At 34.0% G+C, this 14,437-nt stretch overlaps 1 protein-coding gene across 4 annotated transcripts in view; it reads left to right on the top strand.

Annotated features, from left to right (window-relative positions):
- Positions 1-14,437, top strand: part of AGMO (alkylglycerol monooxygenase) — a 355,530-nt gene that overhangs the window by 133,244 nt on the left and 207,849 nt on the right. For all 4 annotated transcript variants that reach the window (XR_001900937.3, XM_017956887.2, XM_021935974.2 and 1 more), the window contains exon 5: positions 3,315-3,410. Coding sequence is in view for 3 of the 4 variants with exons in the window: in XM_017956887.2 (XP_017812376.2) it covers positions 3,315-3,410 (96 nt within the window). In the remaining variant the exon portion in view is untranslated. The remainder of the gene's footprint in view (positions 1-3,314; positions 3,411-14,437) is intronic.

Raw genomic sequence — 14,437 nt, 5'->3', positions numbered from 1 at the left:
CTGTCCTGTTTCAGCCTCATTTATGGCCACTCTTTCTGACTGCTCATAGAGTTGCATCTTCGGCTAGCTTCCCACTGTGGACACACCTATAAGCCAAATAAAATTGATATTTGCATGACACCCATATCAACAAGTTCAAACAAGACACTTGCTGATTCCCTGAGATGTAATTCCAGACAGATGTTTCCAAAATCTTACTCAATAGCTTCCTGGACACACACCTCATAGACCCCAACACGACGTTCCTCAAGTTGAACTTTACCACCTATTCTTCCTGTTCACCTTCTTGGTGAACAATATCGCCAATAGACAAGCCAGAAATCTGAGTGTCTTCTGACACTGCTACATGCCCCTCAACTCCTATGTTTGAATAGCTGCCAAATCCTTAAATCTGTTGCATGTACTTTACTGCTCCATCCCCTTGGCTACTGCTGTGATTAAATATGCATCACTTTTCTCTGGGCTATTGAAATAGGTTCCAAACATATTTTTATATTTTCTATTTCTTACATGCTTAAAAAGATGTGAATTGTTTCCTTATGCCCAATCTTCTTGAAATGGTTCCCTTCTCTGGTTTAGCCACTGTCTAAATTATTTTTTTGTGTTGGCTGCGAGGCACAGACATACTGAAGACTCGCTGATGAAGGTTATAAATTGTTTCTTTAGAAAAATGCACACTCTCCCATGCACACAGGCTTACACGTTGTTATGGCAGCATCAGGAGATTCGTGGATTCCCTGAGGTCTGTCCAGAAACCCCATGGTCTAACCTGATTTCTAGCCACACTACTCTCCAACACCTTCTACGATATCAAACATGTGTAGCTCCCCCTAAATGCCATGTTGTTTCTTGCTTCATAATACTGTCTCACACAACCCCTGCTTGCCACGTTCACTTAGTAAGAGAATAAAATCCACTCATCTTCTGTCTGTTAGCCTTTGATCGCCTTCAGGCTTGTACTCATTCTTTCCTCAAACATATAGGTCTGGGTTGTTTCTCTCCATTATAGCCCTATTATATATGACTTCTACAAGACAATAAAGTAACCTAGGGTAGACAGTGTAATTTAAAGCTAAAGAAACTAAGAGTCTGAATGACATAGGTTTGAATGCATGGTAGATATGGGTGTATTTGGTAAACGGTATAATGTCCCTAATCCAGCTACCAAGTTACTCTGAGTTTGAGGAAGAAGTTTCTTCGGTCGAGTTAGTACCATATAAAGATTTATAATGGAAGTGGCCTTTAAATTGGTTTTATAAGCTATGTAGGATTTGGAAATGCAAAGTTTGGAGGTAGAGAAGAAAAGTGAGAATTCTCTTACCTGGACAACATTTACTAAGTGCTTTCCATTGTAAAAATTAGAACCTTGATTGTGTCATTAGACCCTTTTTCTAGAACTGTATTAATTATAAGAAATTATCACTCATGTGATTCATGTGAATTATTTCCTCACCTATATTTTTTGTTAGAAATATGATATTTTGGAATTCATAGTGAGCTTATTTTTCCATTGGTCAGTTCCTCATTATATTACCAATATGTAAGATTTAGCACACTGTTTCATAAAATGAGTTCAGAAAATCTAATCCTATGGAAAACTCATCAAGAAAGTAGTCTGTGTGCTAATAGACTTGTGATTCACATTAGCATGGTAAAAGCTCTTAAAAGACCTGTGTTAAAGAAACTTTGCTTGTTTAATTTACCCCTTCACGACTTCTCTGATCATATAACCATATTTTCCATAATAGCTGGTATTATTTCAAGGGACTACTTCTCCACACTTTGGGAAATGATAATGAACTATAAATATTCATCTGCTATGCATAGTCTTTCCAAACAGAACTACTTATTAACCATCCAAAATAAGTTGTTTTATAATTTTTCTCACCTCTCAAAGAGGAGATTCCAAAATACCCCTCAACATAGAGAACTTATATCAGAGGCCATATATGTTTTGCAAGTACTTTGCTATTAACCTATTGGGGGATAATTGTTTTAATACATTATGAAACAATCAAATTATAGTAGCACAGATGTTTTGGAACAGAAAGGATGACTATATTTTAAATGGTTTTCCCCTCCACCACTAATTTCAGGAACCTGAAGCCTAGAGAAGCTTAAGAACTTAGTAAATATCACTAAGTGGAACCATGGCCTAAAATTTGACTAAGTCTCTAGTGGACTATGGACTAAAGTGGAACCATGGACTAAAAATTGATCTATTGAATAAGAGCCCAGTATTCTTTTGCTCACTAATCTATTCCATTGCTTAATAACCCATTTATATTTAAAAAATTATACTTATGATGACAGTTGAAATTTTTTATGACAGATTTGAAAACAAGAACTAGACGAGTTTTAAATGCATCATAATTGCTAAACATCCTTGAAATTACATTTTGCATAATTGAGAACAAAAGTTGTAAAATAATTTTAAAATAAAATTATAATGCTCAGAAGAAATGCTTTTAAAACATCCAGTCTTTCAGAAATATAAACTCTATAAAATCAGAAATGTAAAGTGAAAGTCGGATTCATTTTACTCTTATTTGGTTATTTAGTCTCGCATTTAATAAAATGTTTCCTTCCAACAAAAAACCACTCTTGGGGATCAAAGTCATTAGCAGAACAAGCAGATCATGTTCATTAGTTAATTCTAATCAGTTCTGTGATTTAATTGTAAGTTGTTTTTCCAAGGCAGAGGCATTTCTGTTTATTAGGTAATATGGACCTTTTAAATTTGTTTTCACCATGGAAACATATCATACCTCCTTCCTAATAACTTTGAAAGAATTAAGAGATATGATGCCATCAATCAACCATATAAAACCAAAATTAAAAGGAAAAGTATATGCTGTCCTCTTTTTATATGAAATTACTTTCTTTTATTATAATTTCACATTATTATTGAAAATGCCAGGTAATAATACTGAATTTGGGAGCTGTCAAAGGAATAAAGTCATCCATTCCTACGTTGTTTAACATAGAGTATTTGTGTGTATATAAAAAACGCTTTAATTCCAGAAAACACATCCAACCTTTTTAAAATTAAAGAAATAACACGTAACATATAATATTTTAACTAGACAATATTAAATGCAAAATCAAAGTCCAGTGGCCTTAGCTCCAACATGTCTGTAACTTTATCACCATGTGGAATATTAATGTTGCAAAGTAAGAATGACAATAAAATATACAGTATGTACAATGAGATATATTTGCTGAAGAAATATGCATTTCAGAATATTGAACCATTAACAAAGCATTGAGAATTCATATATGCAAATTAATTTTTTAAAAATTTTATCTTTCAGATTTTCTACTCTCCCCTGGCCCTCTTCATACCCCCTTCAGTATATGCTGTTCATCTTCAGTTCAATCTTCTTTACCAATTTTGGATCCATACAGAGGTAAAACCTTTTTTTTATCTTTGTAAGTTTTATACCTAAACAGCCTGAAGCAATGTCCTGGAAATCCACTAGTAGATGATTTATTGTGTAAGAAAAATCTTTGTCTGCCTTTTTTAAGGAGAAACATCTGTTCATTTTTATTCCTTTTTACTGAATATATATTGCAAAGTTTATAAGAAGCAATGAGGCCAGTTGGTCTCAATTAAATAAAACAAGTTTTTGAACTATTAAGTACCAGAACATTTTAATACTATATTCAATACAATATCTTCCTGTATGACAGTTTATTAAACATTATTTACCAAGAGAGGTTGAAATTCATTTCAATTCAGAGATTTAAACACATATATGTGTGTATATATAAATATGTCTATATTCTGTTGGAGCTCTTTGAAACATCCTTAAAAATTTTATAGAAATTATGAAAATAATTTTTGATTGGAAAACTTGCTCTAACTACAGAGTTTAAATTTTATTTAAAATTGTTCAGTATATCGTTAGTTTCCCCCCCCACCGAAATGTAATTTTAGAGTCTTCCGTGGCATTTCAAATTGTCAGACTTGAATGTTTGCAACTAAGTTATTAAGCAGCTGATTGCTTTATGAACATTTGTACCAGTCCTACTGCTAAAATACCAAAAATCACAGACCTAGAAATATTCTCACCTATACACAAGCACTCTTTTAAACATTTGGTATTTATTGGAAGCCTTTTGAAGTTACTAGAGGAAGCATGTTGACAGGTGTTGCAACTGGTTGAGCAACACTACAAATCACAGCTGCATTGTACGTGAAATCTTGATACAACAAAGTGCATTATTCCATTAACCTGCAGTATTTTATGCTACCGATTTACTTGGAATAAAGAGACTGTTACCATGACTTTGGACATATGTAGCATTATTTGAAGATCTATCATGAAATAGTATTGTGTTTTATGATACTTAACACACATCAAACACTCAATACTACAACCATCTGAAAGAGATGTTGCGGCCAATTCTAACTCTAGAGGTCAAAGACCAAATTTGTTTAAATCAGTGGAGGGAAGCTTTCTGATGATTTACACAGAGGGGTTAAGGGAGAATTACATTTTATAGCGGCTCTGCTCCAGGTCACGCCATGTGTTGGGTCAGGTATTAGTTTGGATGCAGAACAATAGTGCCTCAGTCACTTTCACATCTTCCTGTGTCCCTCTGAGAGGGCCATGAGCTAGGGTTTGAGTTCCATTTCATGAAGTAAAGCAAGAGTGGAGAAAAGCCACTGGTGAGACTTATTCCTCTTAACTAAGAACCTCCAAGGGGCTTCTTTCCACTTCAAAAGCAATGCTTAGAACCTCTCCCTTGTGTTACACTTTATGCTTTTCAAAATACTTTTCTATGTGTGGGTTCCTACAGTTGAGCTGCCTGGGAGGCAAGAACACATCTTCTGAAATTCATGGCTTGGATCTTGGAATTTTAAATTCTATTATTAACCGTGAAAACAGTTCTGGAATATTTCTCAACTGTGCAGTTACATTTGTTTATTATATACAACATAGAATAGTTTGTTTACAAATAGTAGAATAATTCATGATGGAGAGCCAAGAGGTTGGACATCATGACTGCTTCTGGAGAGAAAGATAAATGGAATAGAGGTTTGGAGTGGGAGAAGTATTAAGTATTTTTTTTAAATCATTTTTACAATTTGCTTGTCTTGCTTTTTTCAATTAAGAGTTAATACACAGATTAGTAAGTAAAAAATAAAAACTGAAAACAACAGCCTTTAGTCTAGAAAAATATTCACTTTATGTTTTCCTGTACTGTAAAGTGTGTGAACCCCTTTAGGCCACTTGCATACTGTTTAATATCGGGCATCACACTTGGATCTCCATTGACAGAAATGATATGCGAGCTGTAGAGATGACAATGTTAGAAAAAGAGCCCTGTATATTCCTGAATGGAGTTTCATTCTTACAATTGTTTCACTTCCCCTAACATCCACAAAAATCAGTTATTACTCTAAGGGGAATATGATCTTAAGAAGATACTGATTTTTTTGGAAAGCGAGGAAGATTCAGTTCTCTTATAATCAATCACATTAGAATAAAAGGAAGGAAAACCCCTAAAATCACATATTTGAAAGACTGTATGTGAGATAAAAAAAAAAAAAAAAAATAGGCCATAAAACACACTAAATCATTTATGGAAATTTTCTGTTTACTTTTGAGTTATTTTGATAAATAAACAAAGTCTAGGCCAGGCACAGCGGCTCATGTCTGTAATCCCAACACTTTGGGAGGCAGAGGTGGGAAGGTCACCAGAGGTCAGGAGTTTGTGACCAGCCTGGCCAACATGGTGAAACCTCATCTCTACTAAAAATACAAAAATTAGTTGGGCATGGTGCACACCTGTAGTTCTAGCTACTTTGGAGGTTGGCGCAGAATAATTGCTTGAACCTGGGAAGCGGAGCTTGCAATGAGCCAAGATCATGCCACTGCATTCCAGCCTGGGTTACAGAGCAAGACTCCCTCCCCAACCCCTCCAAAAAACGAAAAGAAAAGAAAAACAAACAACAAAGTGTACTGTCATCTTCTTTTTTAAAAAAGTTGTGAAACATTTGGCTTGAAACTCTACTCTGTTGCTTAATTTTTGTGACTATATTTTTGTCTGTGTATGGATCTAAAGCCTCTGCAGCACATATTCAGTTATACTCTCTTGTGAATTCACTAAAGATAGTAAGAAAACCTTTTTATTTAATACATGTTTTTAACTTAAAACTGTGGAATATTTTTAAGCATTGTTTTAGATATCAGGTGTTATTTGGGTGTTAGCTGAGTTTTCACAGTATAGTAGCAATCGTATAATGATACTATTAACACTATTGTCTTTGTTTTTTTTTTAATTTATTATCACATTGTTAATGTATCTATCATGTAATGCTTGAGTAGAGAAATGTAGCAGAGAAATAACTTAATTCTTTGATATTGAAGATTTGAATCAAATGATTCAATGATTTTTTGTTTTTTTTTTTTTCTTTGAGACAGCATCTCACTCTGTTGCCAGGCTGTAATGCAGTGGCACCATCTCAGCTCCCTGCAACCTCTGCCTCCCGGGTTCAAGCGATTCTCCTGCCTCAGCCTCCCAAGTAGTTGAGACTACAGGCACGCACCACCATGCCCAGCTAATTTTTGTATTTTTAGTGGAGATGGGGTTTCACCATGTTGGACAGAATGGTCTCGGTCTCTTGACCTTGTGATCCACCTGCCTTGGCCTCCCAAAGTGCTGGGATTACAGGCATGAGCCTGTACAAAAAAATTAGCTGGGCATAGTGGCAGGTGCCTGTAGTCCCAGCTACTCAGGAGACTGAGGCAGGAGAATGGCGTGAACCCAGGAGGCGGAGCTTGCAGTGAGCCGAGATCATGCCACTACACTCCAGCCTGGGTGACAGAGCAAGACTCCATCTCAAAAAAAAAAAAAAAAAACCCTCAATTTGAAACATGTGATTTTATTTTATTCTTGATGACTTTTCATGAGCAGAAATATTGAATTTTGAAGTTCACTATTTTATGTTTTTTTAAAAAAATATTGTCTAAGAAATCTTTGACTATCACAACCTCTGAAAGATAGTCTTCTAGGATTACTTTTGAAAATTTTAGAGTTTTAACTTTTACTGTTACTCTGTGACATTCTTGAATTAATTTTTACATATGGTATGTGGTAGAATCAAGATGCCTGATTTCTATGTACATAACCACTAACTATAGCCCCATTTGTTATGAAGACTTAAAAAAATCCATTAGATATCCTTGGTGACTTGTTGAAAAAAAGTTGACAACTTATGTTTGCATTTATTTTTAGACTCCTACTCACTTTCATTGATGTATTTGTTTCCCTTTATGCCAGTTCCTTAATTTATTGATTATCATAGCTTTAAAGGATGTATTATTCAAACATTTGTAAAATAATTTAATTTTCTCTAGGATTTTTCTCATGCATAATTTTGTGGTCGTCGAATTAAGACAATTTTCTTTCTTTCTTTTTTCCCCTATATTTGTGCTTTTTTTTTTCTTGCCTTATTGCTCTGGCAAGGAGCTAGATGGTATAAGATAGAAGTGGCTAAAGTAAAATGTAGGCATCCTCTACTGACTTGTTTTCTCTCTCTCTCTCTCCCCACTTTTCTCCATCTCTTCATGTGTGTGTGTGTGTGTGTGTGTGTCTACTCTAGGGATTAAATATGCATTCCTATAATATTCTACCTTGAATTAATATAATACTTACCATAAATATCAGAATTTTATAGTAATATAATTCAATCTATGCCCTCCCAACCTTTTAGCTAGCATTTTCACATACGCTAATCTTTCACATTCTAAATCCCAATATATGGCCGGGTATAGTGGTTTACACCTGTAATCCCAGCACTTTGGGAGGCCGAGGTGGGCAGATCACCAGGTCAGGAGATCTAGATCATCCTGGCTAACACGATGAAACCCTGCCTCTACAAAAAAATACAAAAAAATTAGCCAGGCGTGGTGACAGGCTCCTGTAGTCCCTTCTACTCAGGAGGCTGAGGCAGGAGAATGGCGTGAACCCAGGACATGGAGCTTGCAGTGAGCTGAGATCGCACCACTGCACTCCAGCCTGGGCAACAGAGCGAGACTCTGTCTAAAAAATAAATAAATAAATAAATAAATCCCAAAATATTGCTTTCATTATTTTAGATTTAATTAGTCAGTTATGTTTAAAGGAATCAAGAAAATAAAACAGTTAATCTTCTTTGTTTGCCCCGATGTTTACCTTCTAATAGTCTTCTTTCTTTCCATTAACCTAAGTTTTCATCCCTTATTATTTCTATTCATGCTGAATAACTTTTGCATCTTTTGTAATGCAGACCTGTAGCAACAAATCTATTCAGTTTTTGTCTATCTTAAGATGTCATGTTTTCCCTAATTTTTGAAAGATACTTTTCTGAATATGAAATCCTTAATGGATATTCCTTTGTTGCATTTTTTTCAATACTTTAAAAAGTTTAACTCATTGTCTTTAAACTTTTATTTTTTCTAATAATTCAATTTTCATATCATTGTTATACCATAGGTAATGTATCTTTTCATTCCTAGATATTTACAAAATTTTTCTTCCTTTTAAAATGTTAGCAGTTTGACTATAATGTGCCAATGTGGTATTTAAAAAACATAAATCTGGGACTACAAGTATGTGCTTTGGAGTTAAGGGGTCCTGGTCATGATTTTCTTAAACATTGTTTCTGTCCCTTTCTCTTTCTCCTCCCCTCTGGGAACATCAATTAGCTATGTATTCTTCATGATACTACCTTAGAGATCAGTAATGCTCTGTAATTTTTAAGATTTTACTTTCTTTTGTATTCAGATTGATTAACTTATATTAATTTGTCTTCAAGTTTATTTGATCTTTTCACTACTTTCTCCAAGCTGCCATTGAATCCATTCAATGTATTTCTCACATTGGATATTATACATTTATGTTCTAGAATTTGCCTTTTTTTATGAAGTTTTTTTTTCTCTGTTGAGAGTCTCTTTCATTTATTGTGACTATTTTGCCTTTATGTCCTAAATGTAATAATTATGTAAAAATTATTGTCTGCTAATTCCAATATCTGGTTCATATTCAGGTCTACTTCAATTGACTGTTATTTTACTTGATATGAATCACATTTGTGTTTTTTTCTTTGTACGTCTAGTAATTTATTGTTAATATTATATATAAATCATTATGGCAGATTTGTTGTAAAGACTCTAGATTCTGTTTTGTCCATCTGACCATTCCTTATTATTATTCTAGGAGGTGGTGAAATAATTGGCTAACTGCCCTGTGTTTTTGGAGACTTTGACTTATACGTTGTTAGGATATGTGGGGATTTTGGCACTGTCTTTAATTTTAGGGCATATTCCTTATCCTTGGTGATCTTCAATTTTAGGGCCAGCCTTGTCTTTTTTTTTTTTTTTTTTTTTTTTTAATAATGAAATGCCCAAGGTGTTTACAAAGCCCCTCTCACTTGGCAGGATTTGAACTCTAAATTCTCTTTTGCTAGCACCAGACAGCAATTGAAATCTCTGCTCAGTAATTTTACAACTTTCCAACCTCCGAGTTTTTCATCAGATTTCTTAGTGTCTTGCCCTACATATGAGTAATTTAAGAGTCGGCCAGGATTTGAGGGCACTTTGTATGCAGATATTATAGCTCCCATTCCGTGGTCCCTATCTTTCTAGGATTTCCCCCTTATATTTCCAGTCACTTTTGCTGGCCTAAAATTTGACCTACAACTCCTAACCTGGTTCATACACTGTCCATTCAGTGATGTAATTGACAAGCTATCAGGAAAACGAGTTCTTCTCAGCAACACACGATACTCAAATAACTGCCTCAATTAGTCCTTTTGTCTGGAGATAATTTTATGATAGACCTAAATAGTAAAGGGCAATAGAAATTAGAGTACAAGAGAGCTGCAAGGATGCAATGTGCAGAATGAGAAAGCATAAGAAATGTGCAGCAGAATTATGAAGTAATATATACAATGAGATAATAGAAACCAGAAGTTTTCAGAAGCTAACAGATATAGAGAAGAATAGAAAAATGTTACTCTATAGCAGCAAACGCAATAGAGTGGTAGCAGGATGAGCAGAGACTTAGAAGATCTGAATTCTGAGGACACAGATAATAGAGTGTTTTGGTTATTGCCCTTTAGTATCCAAAATTAATAGAAGTCTAATATTATTTATCTAATCTTCAAAATTATATTAAATTTACTTAAGATCCAGTCACGTGTGAAGATTTATGTTTTTAAGTAACTATCTCCATTTTATTTATCTTTTAAATAACACATTAAGAAAGAAAAAAATACATACCATTTGTGATATGTATTTTAAGTAATGACTGCAGAGAGACATGTTTAGTGAATATCAAATTTCTGTAGCTGTTATTTCACCATTTGTGTCGATAGGAATTAATGTATTGGAATTATTAATCTAGTTGGCAAATCTTCGTTATCAAATTAAGTATTTATTTTGTGTAAAGAAATATGTCACCTGGGAGATGTTTTTAATATTTCATATACTATGATTATAAAAACTTAAATATGAATATTATAAACACACAATTAGTCATGCCTTTTTAAAAAAATAAGTTACATTACAAATAAGTAAATCATTTCTTTTATGTAAACTGCATTTTTTATTTTGTGGCCTTTGGGATTAAAGTGCCTGAGTTTGACTCCTGATTTTATTTGTTGCTGTGCCTATGAACTTGCATAGAGTTCTTTACCTTCTTGTGCTTCAGTTTCCTCCTATGTATAATGAGGATAATAACAATGCAAAGTGTCATAGTCTGTTTTCCGTTGCTATAACAGAATACCACAGACTGGGTAATTTATAAAGAATAGAAGTTTATTTGGCTCAAAGTTCTAGAGGCTACAAAGTCCAAGATCAAGGTGCTGGCATCTGTTGAGGGCCTTCATGCTGAGATATGACATGGCAGAGGGCAAGCAAGCATGCAATACAGAGAGCAAATAGGGTGCAAATTTATTCTTTTATCAGGAGCCCACTCTTCAAATAACTAACTCACTCCTGATTTAGGCAGTAATAGTATTAATAAATTTATGAAGACAAAACCCTCCTGACCTAATCACCTCTTAAAGATCCCAACTCTTAACTCTGTCACAATAGCAAATAAGTTTCAATATGAGTTTTGGAGAGGACATTCAACCATAGTGTATACATTGTTGTGAGGATTAAAAAAATGTAGTTCATATTTCAATCTAACAATTAAAATAATGCTTGAAACTCAAGCATAAGAAGGCGAAGAAGGTAAAGAACTCTGCCCAAGTTTATACTCATAGTAACAAATAAAATCTGGAGTTGAACTCAGGCAATATAATTCCAAAGGCCACAAAATGAAAGATGCAATTTACATTATAGAAATGATATTACTTACTTGTAATTTATAACATAGAAAGTACTAAAAAATGTTTTCAGTATTGTTACTGTTATCTTTTTTGAAGTATAGATACCTATTTTACTGTATGTCACTTACCACTCTTAGCCATGATGATTATTCATGTGTATTTTGTGACATAATTTTAATTCAATGGATATTTTGTTTAATATGAATTATTAGTATGAATAAATGCAATCAAATTTAAGACTGAAATAATTAAAGAATCCTCAACTTACTTTAGGGCAAAAAAATGCATTCCCTTTTTTTTGTGTGTGTGTGTGTGTGTGTGGCAGAGTTTGACTCCGCCCAGGCTGGAGTGCAGTGGCGCGATCTGGGCTCACTGCAAGCTCTGCCTCCTGGGTTCACACCATTCTCCTGCCTCAGCCTCCTGAGTAGCTGGAAAAAATGCATTCTTAACTGTAAAAATTTGAGATTCTAATCATAAAGTACGTTGTTTAGAGTTTTTTTGTTATTTATTTTTTCTGATCTATAAACTGATTAACGTACAGATTATTACATTTGGCAAGTTCAACATATTTTTGAAAATATTTCAATTACTGTGGTCTGCAGACATTTAGTGAGAATCTATTGCTATTCTTGTAGTATCTTGTTACTACACATAAGACTAAGTATTCTAGTCTTATGTACTTAATAAAAAAATTAAATGGTGGAAAATGAGTTATAATTTTCTTTATGAAGAAGTAGCTAATTTTGAAGAATGTATTTTAAAAGGACTGAAGTTTAGAAGCACAGTTGCAGTGGTCTCAGTCCAAGAATTCTCAGTTACTTATGGTTACTGAGAATTGGTCTGACATATTCCAAAGAAAATTTAATGAGTATCATTTCTATTCATTTATTTATTTATTGTTTATTTTATTGTGAGCATATCCAGTACTCACTATTTTTCAGGAAGTATTTTAACATTAAATTTTCATAACAACTCATTAGAATTTGTAGTGGTATTACCTCCAATTAAATATACTGAGTAACTCACCCTGGGCCATATGATTAGTAAGTATCAAACCTGGGGTTTGTACAAAGTAGTCGGACTCCATATTATTTGCTCTAATCTACTACACTATGCAGTTTCCCTCTACAATGGTCATTTCTGATCTTAATGTTGTAATAAATAGCCACCATGTATTAAGCATCTAGTATGTGCCAAGCAAAAATTGCTCACTTAATTTTCACAAAATAATTTGAATCTCTGAAGGATAATTAAAGTTTTACAGGTCATAAAGAATGAATTCAGTAATAGGGCTTTATTTTAAGGGTATGGGTAGACATACATGCAGCAGGAAACCATTCCAGAAATTTAATAGAAAGTCAGAAAACTAAATTTTTTATATTCACCAAACTCTGTGAGCAAATCTCTTTCCTTTTAAGGCTAAGAACGTTGATATTCTATGATTTATATAAGGCGACACAGCATGCATGGGAGATAAATTTTGACCATACTTCATTCACTTGTCACACTTCTTCCTCAAACAATACATTTATCTGGGTTTCACTCGATAGACCCTGGTGGGTGGCAGCAGAGTTCATAAAGAACTGATATGGTAGAGTTAAAAGATCAAGGTCATTGGCTAAGGCTGAGATCAATTTTAATTCTTCGTGCACCAAATAATTGTGTATACTTTACCCACATTTACTTCCCCCCTCTTAAAATCTAACCTATTTCCAGAGGCCAGTCCTGATGAAAATACTTTAGTGATGTTCTATTGCTTACTGAATAAAGTCTAAATTCCTTTCATGTTCTTTGTGTACCACCTCCCAACTATATCTCCTGGTCTATATCTCATTACTTTACTTATTTATACTTTATTTAGACTCTCTGACCTTGCTTCCAAATCTGTTAAGTAACAGTAGTCATACTCATCCATAAGAGTGTTATGCAGATTAATGAAATAACAAATGTAAAGCTCATAGTTTGGAACATAATATGTTTTCAATGAATAGTACTTATTTTGCAAAAGTCAAATGACTACACTTTGGAATTGGTTCATAAAGTCACAACTAGAACTGAGCAAGGGTAGGGTCTCCTGCATGCATCAGAATAATGTGAGTGTAAGTACTCACATTATATCTTATCAAGTTATAGAATGACTGCTCCCTTCCAAGAACCACATGAAATAAATCTCTGGTGAGTGAAGGTAGGAATTTGCATTTTGAACAAGCATTAGACTGAATGTAAATGGAATAAATTTTGAGCATCATGAAAGTAGGAGCTGACAGTAAACTTCTTGAGGATAATAACTATGTTGTATTAATTTTTTTTTCCCAGTGTACAAAACTTAGATCACCACCAGCAAACATCTTTTTAATGAAATGAATGCACTGATTGTGTTAAGTAGATTCTCTACAATATGTTTGTTTCTTGGCAGGAGGCAGAAAAAGCGACAAGAAGAATATACTCATAGGAAAGACCTGAGTCAGAATGGATGTATTAATAATGTATATATTTTTAATCCCTAAGAGGACAAGGGAAGGGATATGCTTTAGTAAGATGGCTTATCCTTAGCAGGAAGCTATGCAAATGGAAATGACAGGGCAAATGAACTTAAGACGTGTAAGTCCTTATAGATTCTAATCTAGTGGTTGAGAATGTATTATATAATATTTGACTTCAAAATATTAGTATCTGAAAATATTTTTAACGGATAACAGTTTATAATAGATGACAAAGAGATCTGATATTTGAGAATGGAAGCTGAGACTTTGCTGAAGTTGCTTATCAGCTTAAGGAGATTTGGGACTGAGACGATGGAGTTTTCTGAATATACAGTCATGTCATCTGCAAACAGGGACAATTTGACGTCCTCTTTTCCTAACTGAATACCCTTTATTTCTTTCTCCTGCCTGATTGCCCTGGCCAGGACTTCCAACGCTATGTTGAATAGGAGTGGTGAGAGAGGACATCCCTATCTTGTGCCAGTTCTCAAAGGGAATGCTTCCAGTTTTTGCCCATTCAGTATGATATTGACTGTAAGTTTGTCATAAATAGCTCTTATTATTTTGGGATACGTCCCATCAATACCTAATTTATTGAGAGTTTTTAACATGAAAGGCTGTTGAA

Source organism: Papio anubis, chromosome 4, assembly GCF_008728515.1.
Source record: "Papio anubis isolate 15944 chromosome 4, Panubis1.0, whole genome shotgun sequence".
In the NCBI taxonomy this organism is placed as follows: Eukaryota; Metazoa; Chordata; class Mammalia; order Primates; family Cercopithecidae; genus Papio; species Papio anubis.
This window is presented reverse-complemented; position numbering and strand designations above follow the sequence as displayed.